General features: G+C 42.5%; 1 protein-coding gene across 2 annotated transcripts; it reads left to right on the plus strand.

The window, feature by feature from the left end:
• LOC115361811 (ankyrin repeat domain-containing protein SOWAHC) lies at positions 1-15,265 on the plus strand. Of its 2 annotated transcripts, XM_030055461.1 has the most exons (16): positions 1-250; positions 3,690-3,751; positions 4,628-4,879; positions 5,712-5,810; positions 7,663-7,719; positions 8,286-8,387; positions 8,599-8,610; positions 8,763-8,765; positions 9,752-9,925; positions 10,870-10,872; positions 12,831-12,917; positions 13,018-13,020; positions 13,453-13,455; positions 13,698-13,770; positions 14,391-14,486; positions 14,617-15,265. In XM_030055461.1, the coding sequence occupies exons 1-16, from the start codon at positions 118-120 to the stop codon at positions 14,787-14,789; spliced, it is 1,332 nt and encodes a 443-aa protein (XP_029911321.1). In that variant the 5' UTR covers positions 1-117; the 3' UTR covers positions 14,790-15,265. The 2 variants fall into 2 exon arrangements, with proteins under 2 accessions (XP_029911321.1, XP_029911322.1); XM_030055462.1 differs by lacking the exons at positions 8,763-8,765; positions 9,752-9,925; positions 10,870-10,872 and adding an exon at positions 11,386-11,391 and having other exon boundaries at positions 6-250.
• Positions 15,266-21,966: the final 6,701 nt, after the last annotated feature.

Here is a 21,966-nt window from a genome sequence, read left to right on the forward strand (position 1 = left end):
GGACTGCATTATGTGTGTATAGAAAAAACATAGACCAAAAGAGCCTATATTTATATCTATTTTTTCCTCTGAACATCCTCCGGGCCATCACCAAGCCGCTGTAAACACTCAGCTGAGATGAGTGATGTCAGTGAAGAGTCGCTGCTGGATTATTTCTACTCATCCGGAGGCAATTCAGGCAAAGTAAAAAACGCAGACATACTGAAGACATATAAGCCCTTTATTGGCCATAGTGACTTGCAATTACGTGGTAAGTAGCGATCAACTCTATCATAGATTGAGCTAGATGGGTTTATTCCGCCGAAAATGGGAATACGCGTGTTAAGCGGGCACAGGCAGCGTGGACGGGCAGCGAGGGATGAAACTGGCACGAATATCACTTGACCTCGTGTTTGTCTGATCATTCATAATGCGCCATATCGCTCAAATAACGCGTTTCCATCGCAGGGACCGTGCGGCAGCCCTGTTGCTCAAACCCCTCCTCAACATAAGCGCCGTTTCTTTGTCCCCCAGTATAAAGAAAACATCTGGTTTGCATTACAAGGCTCTGCAAGCAGATACAGTTTCAGCAGGAATTCTGTCATTTCCTCCCCGAGGCCAGTTGGAGCTGCCCGGCAGTGAGTAATAGTCAGCATGGACAAGCCACCACCGAAAACATGTCAGCGCTGTTACCTGCAGGGCCTGAGGCTCTCTGATCATGCACTACACAGATCAGAGCCTGTCTGGGTCCTGGGACCTGCAGCAGGCCCCAAGAGGCTTCCCATCAGGTCCCATAGAGCCATGACAAACTGTTCATTTCACTGTTATTTCCCTTGTACAGTGAGAGCATGTCTAAAGAAGACTGTTAGGAGTATGGATTTCATTGCCTCCACTGTTCTTCCATACCCACCCACAGCAGTGAAGGTTATGTAATGCTGGTCTGTGTCTTGCAAACAAAAATTTGGAGGTTTTGAAGGATAAAACCTTATTTACAATTGTATTTGAGGGTCATCAGTATTAAAAGAGTGGGGAACCCCTTAACCCATGCCAGTCGGTCAAGCTAATGCCTCTATAGCCCAACACTATAGCCTTATTATGATAATTAACCTTATTTATATAGCACTGGTTTGGAAGTAGAACATGGATAACACAGTAAATAATTTAATAGAGAAGTCAAGAATATGAAAATGAACAAATAAGTAAACTGACAGTAATTATGACATTATGAGCTGGGAGGAGGCCTTCCATGATACAAGTCAGCTTGCTGTCCCATTGAAATAATTCAACTCACTCTCCCTTTCAGCCCCTTTAAAACCATTTGTGCGTGCAGTTAACACACCCCTCCTTGGCTAATCTCGAATTATAGCTGCAAGTGTGACTATTGTTTTATTGACTGAGAAAACAAACGAGCTCGTAAAGACTTTAGTTATCTATCCAGTGCATTCTGCAAGACTTTATCAGTGGGACAGCTGAGACACAGCTAAGCTTAACATATTTAACCTCCCCAAATGATTATCCAAAGTGACCTTGTATTGCAGTTGTCAGCATGTACTGTCCAGATGCTATGTCAGCACTGCAGTTGTTGACAGAGGTTTAGTGAGCTGCTTTCATAGTGTGCCATCTGACATGGCCGTCCAATTAGGGAAATGCTTTCCAGCACACTTAAAAGTCTGTCATAGCATGTGCTTGCAGCTTTCCATGTCATAATTGTGATGATAGTGTTTTAATCATAATTAAGTCCACATGCCTGACTAGATCTAGGCCTCTAATGGGGCGCTTTTTCATCAGGACCGGGCAAAATTGGGGCATGGTGGGAAATGAGGCGATGTTGGATTGAGGTGCTGTGTGTTTGTGTGCGCACACATGCCTGCTGTTTGTGCAGACCTCTGGCTAATAAATAACTAGACGTGGATACTGTGTTACCCACTCTGGTAAGCAAGCAATTCTTTTGTTGAGACAGATGTAAGTGGCCACTTCCTTCGGGTTTCCTGTTGTTGTGAATGTGAACTATGCAACTGTCTCCCTACAAATGTTCTTTCCCTTCCGCGTCAGGAAAAAGGAAACACTTCAATTGTCCAGCGCTGCATACCCACGCACACCTAGGCATACGTGGAATACCTACGACTGGAACATTTCAGGGCCAGTCCCACACTGTTTGCTCAGCCACCACGGCTAGATAACTGTGGGCCTCCATTTCCAGGCAGCTCTGAAATATCTGCTCATCAGTGGCAAACACTGGCACAGACCAGCTTTAATCTGATGAGGCACAGGTTAAGCAGCTGGCCTGCTATTTTTTGGTTGGTTCCCATAGCAAAAGGTAAATTACGGGCCAGAGGAGAAACAGCATAACTGGGCTATGTAGACATAATCAAAATGTTGGGATATCTTGGACCGAATACCTCGAAATTGATGTTATAGGGATAACGCTTTGCTTTTATAAGATTTTCATTTAGGAAATTTGATAAATACTTAATGTGGATCTGATGACCAAGCTGGTGGAGGCAAATAACAGCAACTAGAACAGCCTAATAAAGGAAAACTGCCTCCCTTTACTGTAATGCAGCCTTTAAAACCACAACAAAATTTCTGCCATAATAGTAATGGGATAATAATTATCCCAGTATTGATACTGATATTGAATGCAGGCAGGTGGACCCAAAAACACAGGAACTGTAGGAAAATAACTATTTATTACCAGACTGACGTGTAGGCAGAACAAATGGGCTGGCAAAGACAGTAGGAGCGTAACATTAGGAGTAAGCCAGCTACATCGCCAGGGAAACATCAAGACAAACTGACAAAGAGCGATGGGAAACACACAAGTATAAATACACTGAGGACTAATCGCCAGAATGAGACACAGCTGGAGTGGGAGGACACAGGAATCAAGGGGGAAGCACAAGAATTGGCTAACGAGGAAGACGATGAGGGTGTGGCAGGGAGCAACAGGAGGGCAGAGCAAACAGGCCGATACAGAGCAGGTGTGCAGGGGAAACAGGTCGGGCAGGGCTACAAAAGGAGCACAAGAGGTACAAAGTGACGGAAACAGGACTAAAGGAAAACAAAGCAAACATGTGGAGCCCAGAAACATAAAAAGTCCAATCTAAAAAAATCCAGGCCACAGCACAAGAGCTCATGGATTTCAACTAAAGTCCATACACACAAGGGAAGTACAAATACAGATTCATGATACTGATATGTCAGTGGGCACAGGTTTTATTTTATTCCTCATGCTGGAGGAGGTCGTCTTTCCTCTTGTTTTGTACTGACATTTTATTTTTTGTGGTGATTATTTTGCAACATTGTGCCTGGTCAGCCAGAAATGTGTGAGGAGCAGACCTCCTCCCACTTGGCGCCTCCAGATAAAGAAACTTGAAAAGACAAGATCGTCCCGCAGACTGGAGCTCCCAGACGGCACATCTGTTCCAAACACACACCGTCACGACCGGGTCTGTGTAAGAGATCTGGTGTTGAACGCCAAGGGGGGAAAAAAATAGTTTTATTCCAGTGTTGTTTATTCCAGAGTCTATTTCCGAGGCTCACGTGGAACAGTTGAGTGTCACTTAGGGCTTCAGTGTCTTTTTTCCCAGCCATTTAACATTTTGTGTATCCAAACCTCTGAGGTGAACGTTATGTAACTCTTGAGAAATGAGAAGTTCTGTTTAGTTTTTAAGTTTTCCTGCCAATTTTTTTTTTCTCTGTCTCTGCAGCTAAATACAGAGAGGAATTCAAACTCATCATCGACAGAATTGCAGTGGTGAAGTCAGAGAATGTAAGTAAACTCGAAACTGTTTTTACCTTTTGTGGACAAAAACTGTGATACACCCAAATGTACCGGTGTTAAAAATGAGCTTCTCATGGCAGCCAGTCTGTCTTAACAAGGATTCACTCCATCTGCCTGCTTTGTTTGCTGTAGCACTGTATGTACCCACTGGTTTCCCCAGGGGGGTTACCTCAGTTCTTGTTTTTGTGGTAATGAGCTATTTTCGTCTTCTGAAGTATTTTCACATATTGGCGCTTAAGATAAATAGTCCTCCAGAATCAGCTCGGTCCCAATTCAAGTAGGCGTACGCTGCCCAGAAGACTGGATCTACTCCTTAAACAGTCACCTAACTTTTATGATATTTTTATTTCATCTATCTTTTATTTAATCAGTCTGATTTAGATCATAAAACATTCATAAAATTGACATTCTCGCATGGCAGACAGTAACACACCTCCCAAAACCTGATTAAATATGAAAAAGTACATACATTGCTCAATCATTATAAACGACAAGAAAGTTACGTCAAAGAGCTGTGCAGTTTTTTCCACGCTCAGTGCCAGAAACCGGTCATGCCGTGTTCAGAATTTGTATGCAGAGTGTAATCAGTCTCGAGGTCTGGTTATTACTAGACTCAAAATGCAGGTGCAGTTCAGAAGCAGAAACACCTGTGTGATGGACTGAATTCCCCTTATTGTTATATAAATCTCAGTGCTGAGTGAGAAATGTATCTGTAATGAAGCGCAAGACACTAGTGAAAGGGCGAATACAAAACGCCTCCATGATCAAACACAGACATGACTGTAAATTAGGCTGTAGATTTGTCCATTTTACAAAGCCATCTTGCGCTCTCTGCCTCTGCCTGTCCCCCCCCCCCCCCCCCAGGGTGAGAAGTACCTCGTCCTGAAGAAGAAATACAGGCAGCTACTGCAGGAGCGGGACACAGGGGATTATGGGACAAACAGGGACGGACAGAGGCAGCCCAGCCCGGCCGGCGTGCAGGTGGAGGAGATGGACGTGTCCTCCCAGAAGGAGCAGCAGGACGTCCCCACTGAGGAGGGCAGGCCGGGTCAGGTGATGTGGTGCGGTGGCTCCAGCATCGCCTCAGAATCCACTGACCAGACACACTCACAGGAGGTGAACTTCAAAATCATCTGCTCTATTCTGCTCTATTGTTTGTATGAAAATAAGCTGCGGGCGAGCCGGGATGATTCAACAACAACACGGGATGCTAAAATGTATCTTCCCCTGTATCTGCTGTCAGCTCAGCCTAACACATGTTTACTCTCTGTGTGAATGGCGTATTTATGTCTAAACAAGACGCTCTTTGTCAGTGTACACTGCCTGCCATTGTCTGCCCTACCATGTGTCAGCATTTTATAGTGGAGCTGCGACATGGACAATTAAACAGCCAGAGGGACGCTGTGGAACTGAATAAGCGCTCATGTCTTTAAAAATATTTTCATTTCCCGGGGCTAATTGACGTGAGCTGCCATGAGAAGAATGGCAGCGTCAAGTGAAAGCAACACCGTCTTTACATAAAGGGTGGAGCTGTTAAAAGCTTTGGCACTTGACCGCTGTAAAAATAAACGCTGCGCACTGGGGTTAAATGCACCATAATCCACCAAAACTGCTTTTACATTGCACATTGTTCATGTGTGGAGGTTGAGTGCTCGAGCGTAGATTCCAAAGATTAACATGTTTTTAAAGTGGTCGAGTGTCGGCGCGTGTTTGCGCGGACGGGCCCTGAAGCAAATAGGATCGCTGCGCACACACATGTTGATGGGAGAAGAGGAGCGCACAGGACAAACAAGGCTTCACACACACAATGTGAACGCTGGCTGCTCACCTCAGCAAGCAGATTTTTTTAGCACGACTAAATGTTTTATCCTGTGAACACCCATCAGCGCTCTCATGGCACAGTAAGGTTATGTGTGTGTGTGTTTTTTTTTTTTTTTTTCTCTTCTAGGACTCAGGCAGGACAGCCACCACAAAAGAAACTCCTGTGATCCAAATTGAGGAACACTGCATCGGGGAGGATGAGCTGGACAAAGATTCGGGGTCAAAGGTGACTATTAGACCATCGACCTCTTGAGAGAAGTTCAGTGTAGGATTTCATTGCATATAATGAACAAATCACTGTGGGTTATTTTTTTTTTTACTATTTTTAGTTAAGAGGAATTTCAGCTCAGTTTGACCTCTTGTTTTACAGTTTCACAGAGATCATCCAAAACCTCAGTCACATACCAGTGGTTCCTCCTGTTCCCACCAGGTGGTGCTAAGTAAATTACCTGGATTTCAAACCAATGTTGCACATTGGAGTGGGAGGGGGGAACAATATGAAAGGGAGGAGTGAGGGGGACAGGGGGGCAATCTGCATTTAAATAAAGCCCTCTGTTATTATGTTAAGCAGCAACATGTTGGAACTCATTAGAAAGATAATAATGATTTGTGCCCATTAAAGAGATTGGGAATCAACCCAGAGAAAGATATGTGCCTTTCCTTGATGGCCCGAAACGATAGACAGATGAAATATGTCGGAGCGTGTTAATATAGCACTACAATCAGATTTAGTGTGTTTGCCCAAGGCGTTAATCGCACCATTGAACTCTGGATTTAGGACAGGCGGCGAATAACATGACGCTTTTTCCACATTGTTGAAGCTGCATGGTCGGCGTCTTACACTGTTTTGAATGGGCCAGCTTAGAGTATAAACTGTTACTCTCCAACTTAATACAGCAACTAAGGCTTGTTAAGAGCTGTTATTTACAATATTACATCTCAAAGTGCAGGGTGACTCATGAAAAGGTAACACATTCATAGAGAACTGAAAAGACTGTGTCACTATAAACTTAAATTTCTGTAAAGTCTGTGTCATCATTTTCTTTTACCATTGTAAGTGCATCAGTCAAGAACTCAAATAATTTGCATAAATAGGGCAACAAATGGTGCTGGGGTTTTTATTGTGTTAACATTATTGTGGAAAAAACCTGACAATAAGCCAGGCAGTAAGTAGTTATTCCCCTGTGTGATTTCCAGTGTTTTTCATGCAGCCTGTTCTTCAGCGGTCAGCGAAATCTCCCCTTTGCTTTGAAAACTCTCTTTTGAAATTTGTTTTGGTTTCTAAAGGCACAGTTTTTCTCTCTCACACGCCAAGGTGAAAGGCCCAGGCTTACTGTTTATGAAGCGTTAAATTAAAAAGTGTTGAGAAAGCACTTGCAGGAATTCTTGTAACCCATTATCCGGCTCTTTACGTCTGTTTTTCTCTCTTTCTTATTATGGTTTCCAGCAAAAAAAAAAAAATGGACATGTGCCAGTGTGGAATAGGTTGGATAAATACTTTCCCTCCATTTTGTCTGCTCAACACGGTGACGCGTGACAGTCGGTGCGAGACACATGAAAGGCCCGAGTGTTTGAACATCATGTCCCTGTATGATCTGAGAACAATTTGCAATCAAGTCGTCTTTGGAAAAGGCAAAGAAAACACACGGGCTCGCCCTCTCACATTAATCAGCCGAGGTGACACTTCGGTTCGCTCTGTGTTCCTTAGTTTCTGAGGTTTTTTTCCTCTCGATCCCTTTGACTTGAAGTGGTGACAAAAACACATAGCTTGGCCCGCAGGCGTGTTGTTTTTCTTTTTTGGTTAATTGTTAATTGGATTGTTATTCATTACCCCGTAAGTGTGAAACCGTCACCTCTGTCTCGCTGTCTCATTACCTCTTCTGTCTGTCTGACACCCCTCGGTCACTTCGCGTCAGCTGGAAAACATCACGACAGTGTGATTGCAGTTGTGGGTGTGTGAACTGGGTAATCCTGAGGTCACACTGTGTCAAGAGTACAATTTATGTAGTACAGTGTCATAGCCATTACGCATTCATTTGAGCAATAGTCACACGATGCTTCGATGATGTGTCTTTCAGTCGGAGTCGGAGCAGGACGAGGAGGGCACGGGCAGCATGGGCTCCACCGCCGTCGCTGTAAGTCCTTTTCACTTTGCCCGTTTATTTTCTCCTCAGAGAAACGGCGAAGAGGCATAACCAACCTAACATTGTAGAGTCAAGTTTCCAGAGCAGAGATCAAACAGTGCATAGAAAACCATGCCACTGTTATATTTGCAAAATCAATATTTTTCTATGTCAGTTGATGACCTTTGAAATTTGCTCCACACGTGCGGTGCATCAGACGCTCTATTCGATATGCTGTGTGCTATTGATCTTGCTCCTTTCAAATGAATAACAGAAGTCAAAGTGGGAACAGTTGAGTAGCCGAAGCTAGCTGCCATATCATGGGTGTCTCCTAGACTGTGTGTGTGTGTGTGTGTGTGTGTCAGTTGGCTGTGACTCAGTCCGCGGTGGGAAATGGATTAGAGGGCTGTAGCTTAACTGCTATCAAAAGAGTGCAGAACAGGATGTGGATAGTAGGGTGTGTATGTGTGAGGGCCTGCCTGTGTGTGTGTGTGTGTGTGTGTGTGTGTGTGTGTGTGTACATGTCTGCTGGGCTCTCCTCTCGCCCCACCCTCCTCACCCCTGTTTGCCTGTGCTAGCTGGACCCCATAGAGAAAGAGTGGATCTACTCAGCGGCCTGCGCTCGAGTCCCTGACCTCTCCCAGCTGCTCAGACAGGACCCCTCGCTGGCCAACAAGAAGGTAGAGCACCACTGTCCGCTTCGCCCCGCAGTGTAACACAAACGTCATGTCAACCAAGCGAAAGGTTGCCAACATAAACATAAGTTGTCATACGTTGTTAACTGAATCAACAGGTTTGTCCTGTTGTCTTGTGGCTGTTTGATTTATTGACGTTGTCCAAGTGAGCCTCTCTGATACATGCTTTCTTTCTTTTCCTCTCGGGTCAAACCAGGACTTCACCTCAGTGAGTATCTAGCATCTTATTGTAGATTGTATGTATCACATTGCAGGCAGTGGTATGTAGATATAATTACTATATCATGTTTTTTGACTGACCTATTTTTCTTATTTTAACATGTTATGGCTGCTGACGGTGATCATGACCATCCTTCTCAGGGGGTAAGTTTGATAATACAGCACACAGAGGTCACCTTTATTCATGACTTTAAAGGAATACTCCAGTGTTTTGGGCAAAATACCCTTTCTCTGATTTATGTTCAATACCATTTTTATGGCTCCAGTGGTTCGGCTCCTATGGGTAGCATTTTGTGTTAGCTCAGCATAAAGACTTGAAGTCTTAAAGAAATTACAGCAACACCAAAGCTGCTTTAATTCCACAGTGTATCATGTGTATTTGAAATACACGTCTTGTCTCTGGATCTACCTGTACCTTCAGTGGTGTGTGTATCACTGTGCTAGACAGAGGAATACATATGTTCACCATTTAACGTCTCTTGAAACAAGTCTCATTATTTAAAAAAAATTTAAATAAGTTTAAATAAGACAGCTTCAGAGTTGCTGTAAGGTTTATTTTTTCACTTTGATGGAGCCTGGCTAATGACTCCCATAGACTTCAGGCCATTATGCTAAGCTAACATGAAATGCTACCCATGGTAACTGAACTACTGGATGTACAGAGGTGAAAATGATACCAAACATCTTGAGTCAGTCTGGGTAAGTCGGAAAAAGGGTATTTCGCCCAAAACGTTGGCATATATCCTTCATTATCTATTCATATCTAGCCTGCTGGGATTCTTGAGTGTTCGTTTACAACTTTAGGCCGGACTACTTGCATTGAAACTGCCCAGGCTGGACCGCAGCATATAGTTTTAGGCTGCTCCACAAAAACTCCTCGCGGTTAGACCTGCATTTTGCTTGTATAACTTCCACAACCTCATTTTGTTGAGATTTTCTCCTTAATTGTATTCTGAGAACCCTGTGTAAAAACATCCAGATCATGCATTTCAAAGGTCCACTATCAAAAGGATTATGAAAGATAGCTTTTTAGCTCCTGTGCCCCCCTGACAACCCAAATCCTTTTATTTGTCTCCCTGTGCGCTTAAGAGATTTGAGCTCATGTTTGTTGTCCCTCCCCTGTGTCACAGTTCTCACACCGTCCTGTGGCCATGGCAGACCACCTTCTAAGAGTAGCCCTAAGCCTCTGCCATCCCCACCCGGACAAGATAGCACGGCCGCCATTGAAGTGCAGAGAGATGGGGGGGATTAAGGAGAGTCTTAATGCACCACAAAGACTTCACCCACTTAAAGATAATCTGAAAGTAATAGAGCAGGCTGGGATTAATTGTAGAACAATGTTGGTCGTGTCCCTGGGTAGGTGCTAAGTCCCCCTCAGGCCTCTTTGATGTTCCCTTTAGCCCTTAGCCTTTCCCTGTTCAGCAAAGGTGGATGCCTTTCCAGAGATAGTGTACAGAGAGATAGCTCACCTACAGCCAGAAGTAACATTGCAGGATGAAGACAGGACTTCTTATTTTTGGTCTTAAGAAATCTTAGGATCCATGCCAATGTTAGGACGACACGTTCGGACTTGGCTCCATCGACAGCTTAGCAGTATGGACAAAATCAAATATCACAATTTCTCATCATCGATATCAAGACAATATTGTAGAGATGACTATTGGTGTTTTATAAGATATTTGCGCACAAGATTACTGATGAGCAGTCCTCACTAATATGGATATGATGACCAAGCAAGAAGAGGCAAATAATAGAACAGCTGGAGCAGTCTAAGTTCAGAAAATTGTATCCCTTTATTGTAATCAGCCTTTAAAACCAGGAAAAGACAGCAGTTAGGCTATGCCAGATCATGATATTATGAAATCCACAATTCTCAAATCACAATATAAATTTAATGATATATTGCCCAACCCTACACAGAAGTCATTGCTTACTGCCTGTTTGTCCTGTGAGGACTTGAGCATTTCCTGTCCTGAACAATTTTTTTAAGAGAACTTAAGGCCCTATCAGGCGCTGCACAAATGCTGTGGTTTTACATTGAGTTAGTAGATATGCCCATTTGCTTTAGGTCAGACAGCACTGTGAGGGTGAACTTGCTAAAAGATGAAGGCATACCTTCATATCACACACATCTCACCTAAGTACTAATCACTCCTAGTCTCACTGTCGCCTTTTTGTCTTCCTGCTCCCTTCATGACATGGATCACCATCCCGGCTGTGATGGACTTCCTGTTTCCGTGCCCTACAGTTTGTAAGTACATCATTAGCCCATCACTCCTCTCTGTCTTCCACCACATTCAGGAAAGAGTCGGCCACACTGGCCATTGTATGTCCTGTTGATTTGTGCCCCAGTCCTTTTTAGCCAGTGCTTCCCTCAGTGGGGAGTGGGTGGCAGGGGACAGAGCTGTCCCCCGAGTGATCGGACAGGTTGGAGGGCGGTGGGACACCCCAGTGGGCAGAAACAGAAACGAGAAGCGCAGGAAGGGAAGGCACTGCATCCTGTTCAGGCTCGTCCATCACCCCTGCCCACTGGGAGACCGGCCGGGCCGCCTGTCAAACAGCCCTTTGGCCAATCTGTCTTTAGGATGTGACAGGGGGGCAGACAAAAGAGATGGAGATACTACAGCCAGACGGCATCTATCACAATCTGTCTCCCAGACGGCCCGTAGACACAGGAAGTCATACCTATCTCCTCTGCGCTGCCTTAACTGAATGCAACCTGCAATATTTCTAATGTCAGTTGTTGCACATGTTCACTGTGTCGGGGTTTGTCAAACACTTAGAGATCTGTCATGGAGTCAGTTCTTGGTGTCCTGGCTTGACACCCAACACAGACTTTGTCTTCAGGTGAAGGACTTGTGTCCCATTCCTGCAGTGTGTACATAGACCTTGAGATGAAGGATGAGGGAAGGGAAAGGGTCTCAAGTGTCACTGATAAGAGTTTAGAGACTCTTTTAAGTTTGAAATGACACGTTATGCTTCAAACACTAAATGTTATGCATCACTTATGAGTCAGTACAAGCAACAAAAATTTAAATTCTTTATACTTTTTGCCAGCCCAGTTTCCACCATAATTTGAGTTCGGAAAATGCACTAGCACTTCTTGGATTGCAGGGTTGGCATTAATGTCAATGGAAAAGTGCTTTTTAAGGCAAGACGCATTCAAAATGCTTCAAAAACGCCAGTGCTTACATTGGAAACTCATGTTCTTCAGTTTTTGGGAGCCTCATATCTCCAGAGTCCAGAGATGAACGAATTTTCTCAGCCCACAGAGGAGAATGTAACCTTTCAGCTGAAGTGAAAACATCAAACTCACCAAAATTGGACTTGGTGGGTTTTCATCCAACCTACAGTTACATTTGGTTTGACTGTGTTATGTCCAATGTCAGACTGAGGAGGAGTGGATGTGGTTACTTGGCTGACATCTGCACCTACACTCTGCTTTCACCTGTTCATAGCACATAATTACCCTGCCCAAAGTACGCAGGAGGACCCCGACTAGGGAAACACGGTTGATCACAGTTGCGCTACTTAATAGTCAGACAGGTGGATGTGGTTGATATGGTTTGCATGTGACTGTGTTTTTGTGTGTGTGTGTGTGTGTGTGGTTATACGTAAAAGTGTGTCCGTTATTCACTCCTCTGCATACGCGTAGACATATGTGTGTATCTCCAAGGTTTTATGTAGCGGGGGCCATGTTTCCCCTTGACGTGTGCTGACAGTAGTGGTGATGCCTGGGTGGGTCTACCCTCTGTGGGTCACACCAACATCATCAATCTTCCCCCCGGTGACAGGCGGCCGGGCCCCCCAACCGTGGGCACAGTGCTGTGTTGTTTTGTAATTAGGCTCCGTTAGATGGCAGGAAACCATCTCTCTCCATCTCTCCATCCCTCCACTCCCCTCTGTGCACAGCTGGCCCTCTGCCCTCCACCAGCCAATGAGAAGCTCTCAACTGGCTCTGTTCAGCGTAGGCAACTTGTAAGCACAGTAATGATGCTGGGGGATCATTACTGCGCTCATCATTGAGTACTATGGCTGACGTGCAAAAACATAAGGATGGTGGAAAGACTGTGGCCACATTCTTTTATGTGATAAATTATACTAGAGTGCTGTCGTGTGAATTGTAGTTCATGCAAAAATGATTATGAATAGTTTTAACACAGTTTTAACAGTTTTAATTTAACTCTACTCTGATCCTGTTGTACACAGACAGCTCTGCACTGGGCAGCCAAACATGGCAGAGAGGATATGGCCACGCTGGTGGTTGATGCTGGCGCTGATGTCAACACCAAATCAGTGAGTGCAACCTTTTAAATCATTTAAATTATCTTTCTGCATCATTCAAAATTACTGTCGTATTCATGCCATTTTTGTTGTGTTGTCTCTTTTCTTGCAGCACGTGAGTAGCTGCTGTTTCATCAAATGTGTGCACAGGCAGGAAGTGATTGGTATGTAAGTCGTTTGATTTTAATTGATGATAATAACCGAGGGAACAGGGTCCCTTGGCTGCAGGTTTCTTGTGTTGTGCCCCTCAGTGATGTAATGTGCCTAAACGGTCTCTGTGAAGATCCAGCTGTGCAAATGTATTACTACAACAGCACGTGTTGGAGGGCTGCAGGAGCACTCTGCTAATAAATCATGTCATGTCATGTTAATTGTTTCCCAAAACAGCGTCTGCATGTGCCACTCCGCCAAAGCCGAAAGCCATGCAATTTTCAGCGAATTACCGACCAATTACGTTTTTATCATTATCTTGTGTTTCCATAACCTTTGCTAATTGGTATCTCCTTCTGTGTTTTCATTGGCTGCGTTCGGGCCTGGGAAACTCTAGGGGGTAGGTACTCAACTGTTCTCAGCGCTTTTCCACAGTTGCCCCCTGAACTTAAATGTCAAAGCTGGTGTTCAAACATGTTGGGCAGCCTTAGCCCTTTGTGTATCAGAGTGTCGTGTTTGTGCACGCCAGCTAGCATTACCAGCATCCCTCTAAAGAGAAATCTTTTAGAATCAATATACCAATATTTGAGTTTTCTTTGTGAATGTTTTTTCCTTGCTTTTACACTTGTTTTTCTCTTGCAGGGATACACACCTTTACACATTGCAGCATTACATGGTCATCGGCATATTCTTGACCTGCTCATAGGGACATATGGTAAATAGATCAAACAACAATTAATAAAATGTCATAGAATTTAAATAGCCACAATAAAATACCATTGAATGACAAATATGAATGAAATATGAGGAATAGTAATAGAGTACATAGAATAGAATACAGTAATAGCTGTGTTTGGCATTGCGCTCATAGTTAGTGCTGCTGTTGCACTGGACTGCATTATATTGAGAGTATTTTGTCCCCCTCATTGTATATAAATAGGGAGGACAAAAAAATAGAAACACCTCTCAATATAATGTTGTCCAGTACAAGACCTCTGCAAACTACAACCTCCGTAATAAATATAGAATTAAATTTACACATTCTGTACAATGTCAACAAAAACTGGACAGTATAAACTTTGTTAAAAGGTAGAATTTATGGCAGAGCTGTTGCATTGAACTGCATTAGACTGTACAGCTGAACCTGATAAAGTGGCCACTGAGTGTACATACATGCATAAATAACATGCATTTCATTTGATAGCCTCAGGAGCATAACCATGAATCTAGAAAGCCACATGGCCTTAGGCTTTAGGTGTGAGGTATCAGTGAACTATCTCAGGTGCTGCTTCCCCTGAGCAGTCTCCAGTTTACAAAAATTTTGTCCCTTATCAGGTGCTAAAGAAAACTTAAGAGACTACAGCGGCCATCTCGCCTGCCACTATCTGAACATCAGACAGCCAGAGGGGCCAGAGGAAGACAGCGAGCTACGTGAGCGTCTTACTTACTCTTCTTAATTGCGTGTTAAGATTTAACGAGTGATTAAAATGTAATGCAAATGCTTTGTGTTTATGAGAATAATCAGTCTTCACTTTTTGACTTTTGTCACATGTGATCGCAGAGTACCAAGCCACCCAGGCCAGAGAGCGGAACAGGAACAGGAAGCTGACGTCGTTGTTCCAGTCCAAGAAGAAGTGGGGCTCAGCGGAGGATCTGGCTCCCATCGAGGAGGAGAGGGCGGCGCCGCATCAGCTCATCCTCCCCGCGTTCAGACCCCGGAAATTCTCGCGCTGAAGAGACTCTGACTTGCGCTTACCTACACACAGTCGCACAAGTTGGCATATGTGCACACAAACAGCTCAACAAATACGCTTTAATATTGACTAGGGTCTGTTCTAGTTGATGCTTTGTGTAGATATCAGCAATATTTATACTTACTATAGCCTGGAAGTATTTTAGGAAGCCATTAAATGTAAATGAAGGTTACTGAAGCACATGTACCTGCCTCACATTTACAGATTGAGCTCTGGCCACACAGACTCTGCATGCACGCCGTTCCCTTGGTTTATGTGTCAAAGCAAACAGTTATGAGAAGCAGGTAACAGCCATATAACAGGAGTATCTAGACTAACTTTTTCATGCACAAATTAACCCCGATCCAGTGACACATTTCAGAGTTAAAAAAAAAAAAAAAAGATATTTGCACTAAGTGAACCAGTGTCTCAGCAGCTGTTCATCAGTTCATAAAGGGTTCAGCATGCATCCGTCACAATGTCAGTATTTGCCTTTTGCGTTTGTTCTATTTGTGCTGATAAAAGACCGATGACAAGCCCGTAAAGATGGAGGACGCTCACTGTGGTTAGGTAGTTTATGCAATGCTTTGTTGAGCTGAAGTTGTCATGGTTGCTCAAGCTAATTGTATAGTACCGTCTGTACAAGAATGTGTCTCCATTACATCTTGTTTTGCACAGTATTTATATTAGGAGGATATTTTGGTATTAAACTGTATTTTGTATCAAACTTTGTGTGCCTCTGTTTCACTTGATTCATATTATTATCCAGACTTTCCTACATGGTAAAGCCTGAACGCAATGAAGTATAGAGGGCATTTTGTGTCAGTTCGTGGAAAAACCTCAAAACCTGCTCAATTTCCCGTAACACTTTCCAATAACAGTACAAATCATACGCTTAAGTAATGCTGATTGAATGCAAAAATTAGTACAGGATGTGCCATGAATTCCTGTTGTTCAACCATTAACAAATGATCAAATCACAATGACTATTAGTGTTATTGGTGATTCGTTCACATGTAATCAATCAGTTAAGGAATGTTAATCTACAGTTACTTCATACATTAACATTAACTTCATACGTAAAAGTTTAGTTTGTCTTTCTTCTGGTTAGGACCAGAAGAAAGACATGAAACAAGAATAGTAGTTGTGATATTTTTTCTAAGCTTGGCTACTTTTTCTGTGTCAGAGAAAAAGTTTTTTGTATTGCCATTTTGTATTAATATCATATATATATATATAGAGAGAGAGAGAGAGAGAGAGAGAGAGAGAGAGAGAGAGAGAGAGAGAGAGAGAGAGAGAGAGAGAGAGAGTCAAATGTATGTAATCAGTTCAAATTAACCCATTGATATACAGCACATGTGTTTCAGGTATTGTACAGCAGGAAATGTTCATAGAGTTACTGTTCATATTTAAATAATAGAATCTCAGTTGATGGAAAAATATAGATGTTTTCAAGAGCTGGTGAGAGAAAAACGTCATGTTGAAAAAAACCTAACAGCACAGTGTAAGTGATTTTTAACAGTGTTTTACAACTGTAAATGTGTCAAAAATACCACTGGGTTTATTCTCATAAAAGTATTGTTGTTGAACTGAGCGCATGAAGTCATAGTGGCCTGATCGTTTGGTAATGGTGAGCAACAGGATTTCATGACGCATCCTGCATTAATTCATGTATTAAAACATCATGAGTCAAGCATTAGCTCGTTACCTAAGCACATGATTTATACCCTTATCATAAAGTGTTTATTTCCCATCTCGTGATTTGGCCAGTCACTCTATGATTTCTCTCTGTCAGCAAAGCAAAACGGAAATGTAATAAGAATAATTTTAAAGAATGCTTTCAATACAATATCACACTCTTTTTAGCTGTCTTTGATCTTACTTCAACCACCTGACTTTGTGGGCTACAGATGGAGTAAATATGGGGTCTGCTAACTCCATACGGCTTTAGACCTTAATTCCTGATTAGCTGAAAAGGGCAGCACTTGCTTTTGGGTCTTGGATATCAGACAACACAGAGGGGAACAGAGGCAAGTGTTTTTGTGCTTCATTTTTGAAGGGGGGATGTAAGGGGGGATAAGAGGGAGTTTCTGTAATAGATACTTATCTTACTGCCCTCAAGCCCCTCAAACAAAGTCCCCCTCTGAAGAGATTATAACCCAGGGAGGGCACATTAACTCTAATCCGATGCTTTGAGGCCTACTCCCCCATACCACCCTCTGCCCTGCTTATTTCAACCCTTCTGTTGTGGGGGGCTACCTTGAAACCAGCGCATGTATGAGGAGAGCCTGTGGCTACACATTAGGTTTGTGTGTGTGTGTGTGTGTGTGTGTGTGTGTGTGTGTGTTTGTGTGTGAGTTGGGGGGGGGTGGTTGAGGGGGGTATGGAGTGGCTGTTTGAATAGCACGCTGACTCTAATGAAAAGCATTGAGGGGTGCATACTGCTGTGTAACTGATTCCTCTCTCTGAAGAGATTAGGCGCTACATTGTTGGTTCGGTTGCTCATTTCCATGAGAGCACAGCCTCCCACCAGTGGCTGCTAGGCTTTGTTATTTTGAGTTGGAAACACAGAGCCCAATGTCCCCGGCTTCCTTGTTGCTATTGTTTCACAAATAGGTCGAAATGTAGATGTCACGTCACAGATGCCCAATAACCTCATTAGCTGCTCTCTGTGAGGCCATAGTGAGAAAATAATAGACGCATGAACTTCAGTTTGCTCACTTATACCACTTTCTGTGTAGATCGCAAATAACTGAATCCTATCCTTTAAACCTAAAGGTGAAGAAGCCTGATTGAATGGAAATATAGTGTTTGCCTAGAAATACACAATGGGTTCACCTGGCAAAACAATAGAAGAGGATAAATATGGAACATTTTTCATAGCAAGGCAGCAGTATCCAAGTGGTAGTTTTGTCATTACTAATGCAGGCTGCTTTGTTCAAACCCACAGAACTTTACCGTAAATTCTAGTGGAGCTCCCAGGATTCCCAAAAATAGCAAATATGTCCTACTGCATTTACAGGTAAATGTGAATAAAATGATGGACAAGACATTTAAATAGTTTCTAGTTGATGTAATGGTGCAGCTCTAAATTACAAGCATTTTAGGTTTGAATATTTCTCTATATCTAAATGCAATGGAGCTTCAGTGAAGCACTGCAACCAGCAGATACAGAGCATGTATGTGCTATTGTCGTTCAATATTGGGAAAGGGAACTTTAACAAAAATAAATCAGGGTTCAGTGGGTTAAATTAATCTTCATAGCCTGCTTAGTCTGTTCTATGTAGGGGAAGCTTTTAGACTTCCCAGAGGTTGACGTTCATGTCTCCTACGTCGCAGCAGCTAACAAGCTGATCTGCAACAACAAGCACACCAGGGAGCCGGGCTCACTGGGCTCAAGCAAACTGGGCCAGGCCTGTAGCTGGGGGCTCCTGGGGGTCCAACACCCACCGGGGCCCAACACAGGGCGTCACAAGCAGCAGTCCCAGCTGTCACACCGGCCATCTCAGCCTCACCAACGCTGCCTGTCACTCACCCAGCGGAGGGCCGTCAATCAGGGAGCACCCAGGAGGGAGCAGAGAGGCGGGCCACTGCCCGGCCCTAAACAAAGACATACTTACATTTGCAAGCGGTTTCAGCGCCACTACTACTTTAAAAGAATGATAGAGTGGTCCTGATAAGAGTAATGACAAAGGACCAAGATTTGAAGGGGGTCTGGAAAGAGGGAGAGAGATAGTAAAGAGGTGGGAGAGCTTGATAACATTCACACTTTGCCTACATCTCTCCATTTGTGTTGGGGTCCCAGGAAAATCCCATTATGGAGGAAAATTGGAGCTCTGGGGGGAGACCGTCATACATTTGTTGTCAACTGACTGTCCCAGCTCTTTAGTATAATGACATGTAAATTCTTCTCATCAAACTGCTGCTTTGTATTTTGTTGGTATTTTGATCGGTAGGGCTATCTTACTGCTGTAAATAAAGCATATTAATTTATAAAAGCTTTATTGTTTGTACTATTAGATATATGAGCAGGCAGCAAAGTAGCAGTAAACAAAAATCTAATCAAAAAATTTCTGAATATTGGAAAAATATATGTGTAACATACATTATTTAAAATCTTTACATTTGACTTTTTCATGGGTAAAAGACATACAACTTGATATAATTTATATACTGTTATAATGACTATAACACGTTCCTCTATTGCTGTCACACTGGCATACTGTCGTCCCCCTGCTGGATTTTTATGACTCTCTGTCCACTTTCCCCTCTTTTAGTATCTGCTGCAGTAAAAATAAACTAACAAGGAATAGGTGTTGAAGACTGTGGATTGTCTTTAGGCTTTTGTTGTCTTGTTCACACCTACCTATGAGCTATTCTAATTACATGCTTAGTCCCTTTGTCAGCTCACAGCCAGGTGATGGCCTGTAATTGAGGTCACACCTAAACCTATTGTCCTGACTAGATTATTAGCCCCTTCCACTGTCGGGCTGCATTTTATCCAAAACCACTTTTCCCATTCCTTTTGGTGGGATATAATGTTGGATAAAGCTGAGATTCCTTTTGTCAATACAGGACTCTGTTTTCTTCCCATACAGAGCAATGGTCCCGGTCTTATCACAGATGGAGATAATTTCATTCTCTTTGCTATCTTGTTCAGCATCTCACCAGGGGCTGAGGACAATCGTCTTCCATTTGGTCACTTCTGTAAACGACTGACATCCTGAAAGTAAACAGAGCGGACTCGACCTGTCAGAGCAGGACCAACAGCAGCATTGTGGCGGAGCTGCAACAAGAGGAAGAGGAAGAAAAGACGTTCTACAAGAGGGACAAAAGCTGCTGCCCTGAGCTGTTTGTGCTCAGATGTAGACTGCTGATGCTCTAAGCCTCCTACTCTTTGCTCTCTAGTCATCCTATTGTGACCGCTGTCCAAATTTGCTCTGGGCCTTGTGTGGACCCCACCCAAATACCACCTTTCCTCCACTGCTCCATCTACACCACTTTTTATCTCTCTGCATCTACCCCCAGTGAGGCTTACACCCCCCAAAACCCATCTCTCTCTCTCTCTCTTTCTCTCACTCTCTCTCTCTCTGTTATTCTCTCTCTCCAAGTTGACCATGAATCTCATATTTTCTTCAGTCTCAGGCCTGAAAACGTTTTTGTACACTTCAATATCTCATGGCACTTCTTATGTTCCGCAGTTGAACAGTTTTCTATTTCTTTTTGCAAGCCAAAAAAAAAAAAATAAATAAATAAAATAAATAAATAAATAAATAAAAAAATAAATATATATATATATATATATATATATATATATATATATATATATATGTTAATATTATCAACGATGCATTATGCCAAAAAGCAATTAAATGTTTACTGTCAAAGTAGACGGTCAAACACAAGACATAAAGCTAGAAAAAGACACAGATTTATGAACTTCTTTCACTAATGTGAAGCCACATGGCAGGTATCAGTAATAAATTATAGAACTTTTTTTTTTTTTTTTTTTTTTTTTTTGGAGCTCATGGAATAACAATGTATGTACCTGTATAGGCAATGTTATGCATAATTCTATTAGTAATATAGTTAGAGTATCATGTCCCTGTTTCTTTGATGAGCTTACTATAATAAGGATTTCAGATTTGTTTTTGCAAAACACAATTGAAACAATATAAAAATAATGTTAATTAAAGAAAAAAACAAGATTCAAGATTCAACTTGTAAAGAAAGCAATAAAATCATTATTTAATATAATTTGATGTATGAAAATTTCTACTGTGACTACTTCTCATACATACCCAGGCAGCACTACTAGGCCTAACAACAACAACAACAACAATGACAACAATAATAAGTATGCTGCTTTGAGCACAGAAACTGAGGCAAGTGAGGCTCTTTTGAAGGGCATGGGGGGACAGTGGAATAAGAAGTGTAATCTTCTCTTATCTTTAACAATCCTTCCAGCCTCCCCCACATTAGCATCTGTTATCTCACAATTATCATATACATTAGTCAACACCTGTTTCACTTAACCGCATTTAATTAGGGCCATTGAAACGGCGCTCTTCAGTCAAAACAAAACCATCGGACTTGTAAAGGACAGTTTGTTATTGGTCAGTCAATAAATTATCAATTTAAAAAGCTATGGCCCTCAGGCAGGTAACTTGTGAGGGATAGACTATAAGCATTTTTCAGACTTTAATATCTGAAAGAAAGAAAGAAAGAAAGAAAGAAAGAAAGAAAGAAAGAAAGAACTCTGCGTTTTTTTTAGTCTTGGCATAAATCAAATCGGTTTGATAGTTTGGAGAATCCAACACACATTAAATCAAACTTAAGCAAATTAGACTGTGTTTGAGATACTTGCGAGACTGGGCCTGAGATAACACTTTTCTTTGTTTATTAGCATGAGTCGAGGCTATTCAGATAGTTGATTCAATTCCCGGACAAACTGTGGAGATCTGCAGGCGACGCCAAGTGTCACATTAGAGACTGACATGATGTTGTTAACCGAATTCAGGAGGTTTGAAGCTGCTAAGCCTGTGAGTGCCAGACATTAGGAGGAGTGTTTGATTCAACATCAAATGAAGGGGAATATAGGCTGATATGACGCCAAAAGGTGTGCTGGCTATAATTACATTTAATTTAAATTGCCTTTATTATGCGTAGACCAAGAACTAACTTTGAAAAAAAAGCTCCAACTTGGAATAAAATAGACTTCAGTGTTTTTTATTTATGTATTTATCTAGTTGGTTATTTTGTATGAAACAGCACTGATACATTAACAAAAAGCAGAATGACAGGTTAAATTTATCTTTTTTTCCTCTACATGACAAAAATGACTGATGTTAGACTTGCATGGAGAGGAGGGATAATTATAGCACGCTATTCACCTTTTCTTGCAAAAATGGATGAATTTGAATTGAAATTTCAATACTCTCCAGAGATAATTGTGTCGAGAGTATCACATATTTAACCTCTTTACGAAAACGTTAAAAGGAACAGCGGAGGGCTCCTTTGATGGGATTTGCTGCCAGTGAAAGCTGCAGCTCTTTTGAACGTAGCTGTCAGTCAACAGCAGCGGGACCCCCCGCCCTCCCCGCACACATTCACGCGCAGGCAACTGTGTATATAAACGGCTCGAGGAGGTGGGATCGCCACTCATACCCAAAGAGCTG

This window comes from Myripristis murdjan, chromosome 7, assembly GCF_902150065.1.
Source record: "Myripristis murdjan chromosome 7, fMyrMur1.1, whole genome shotgun sequence".
NCBI classification, from domain to species: domain Eukaryota; kingdom Metazoa; phylum Chordata; class Actinopteri; order Holocentriformes; family Holocentridae; genus Myripristis; species Myripristis murdjan.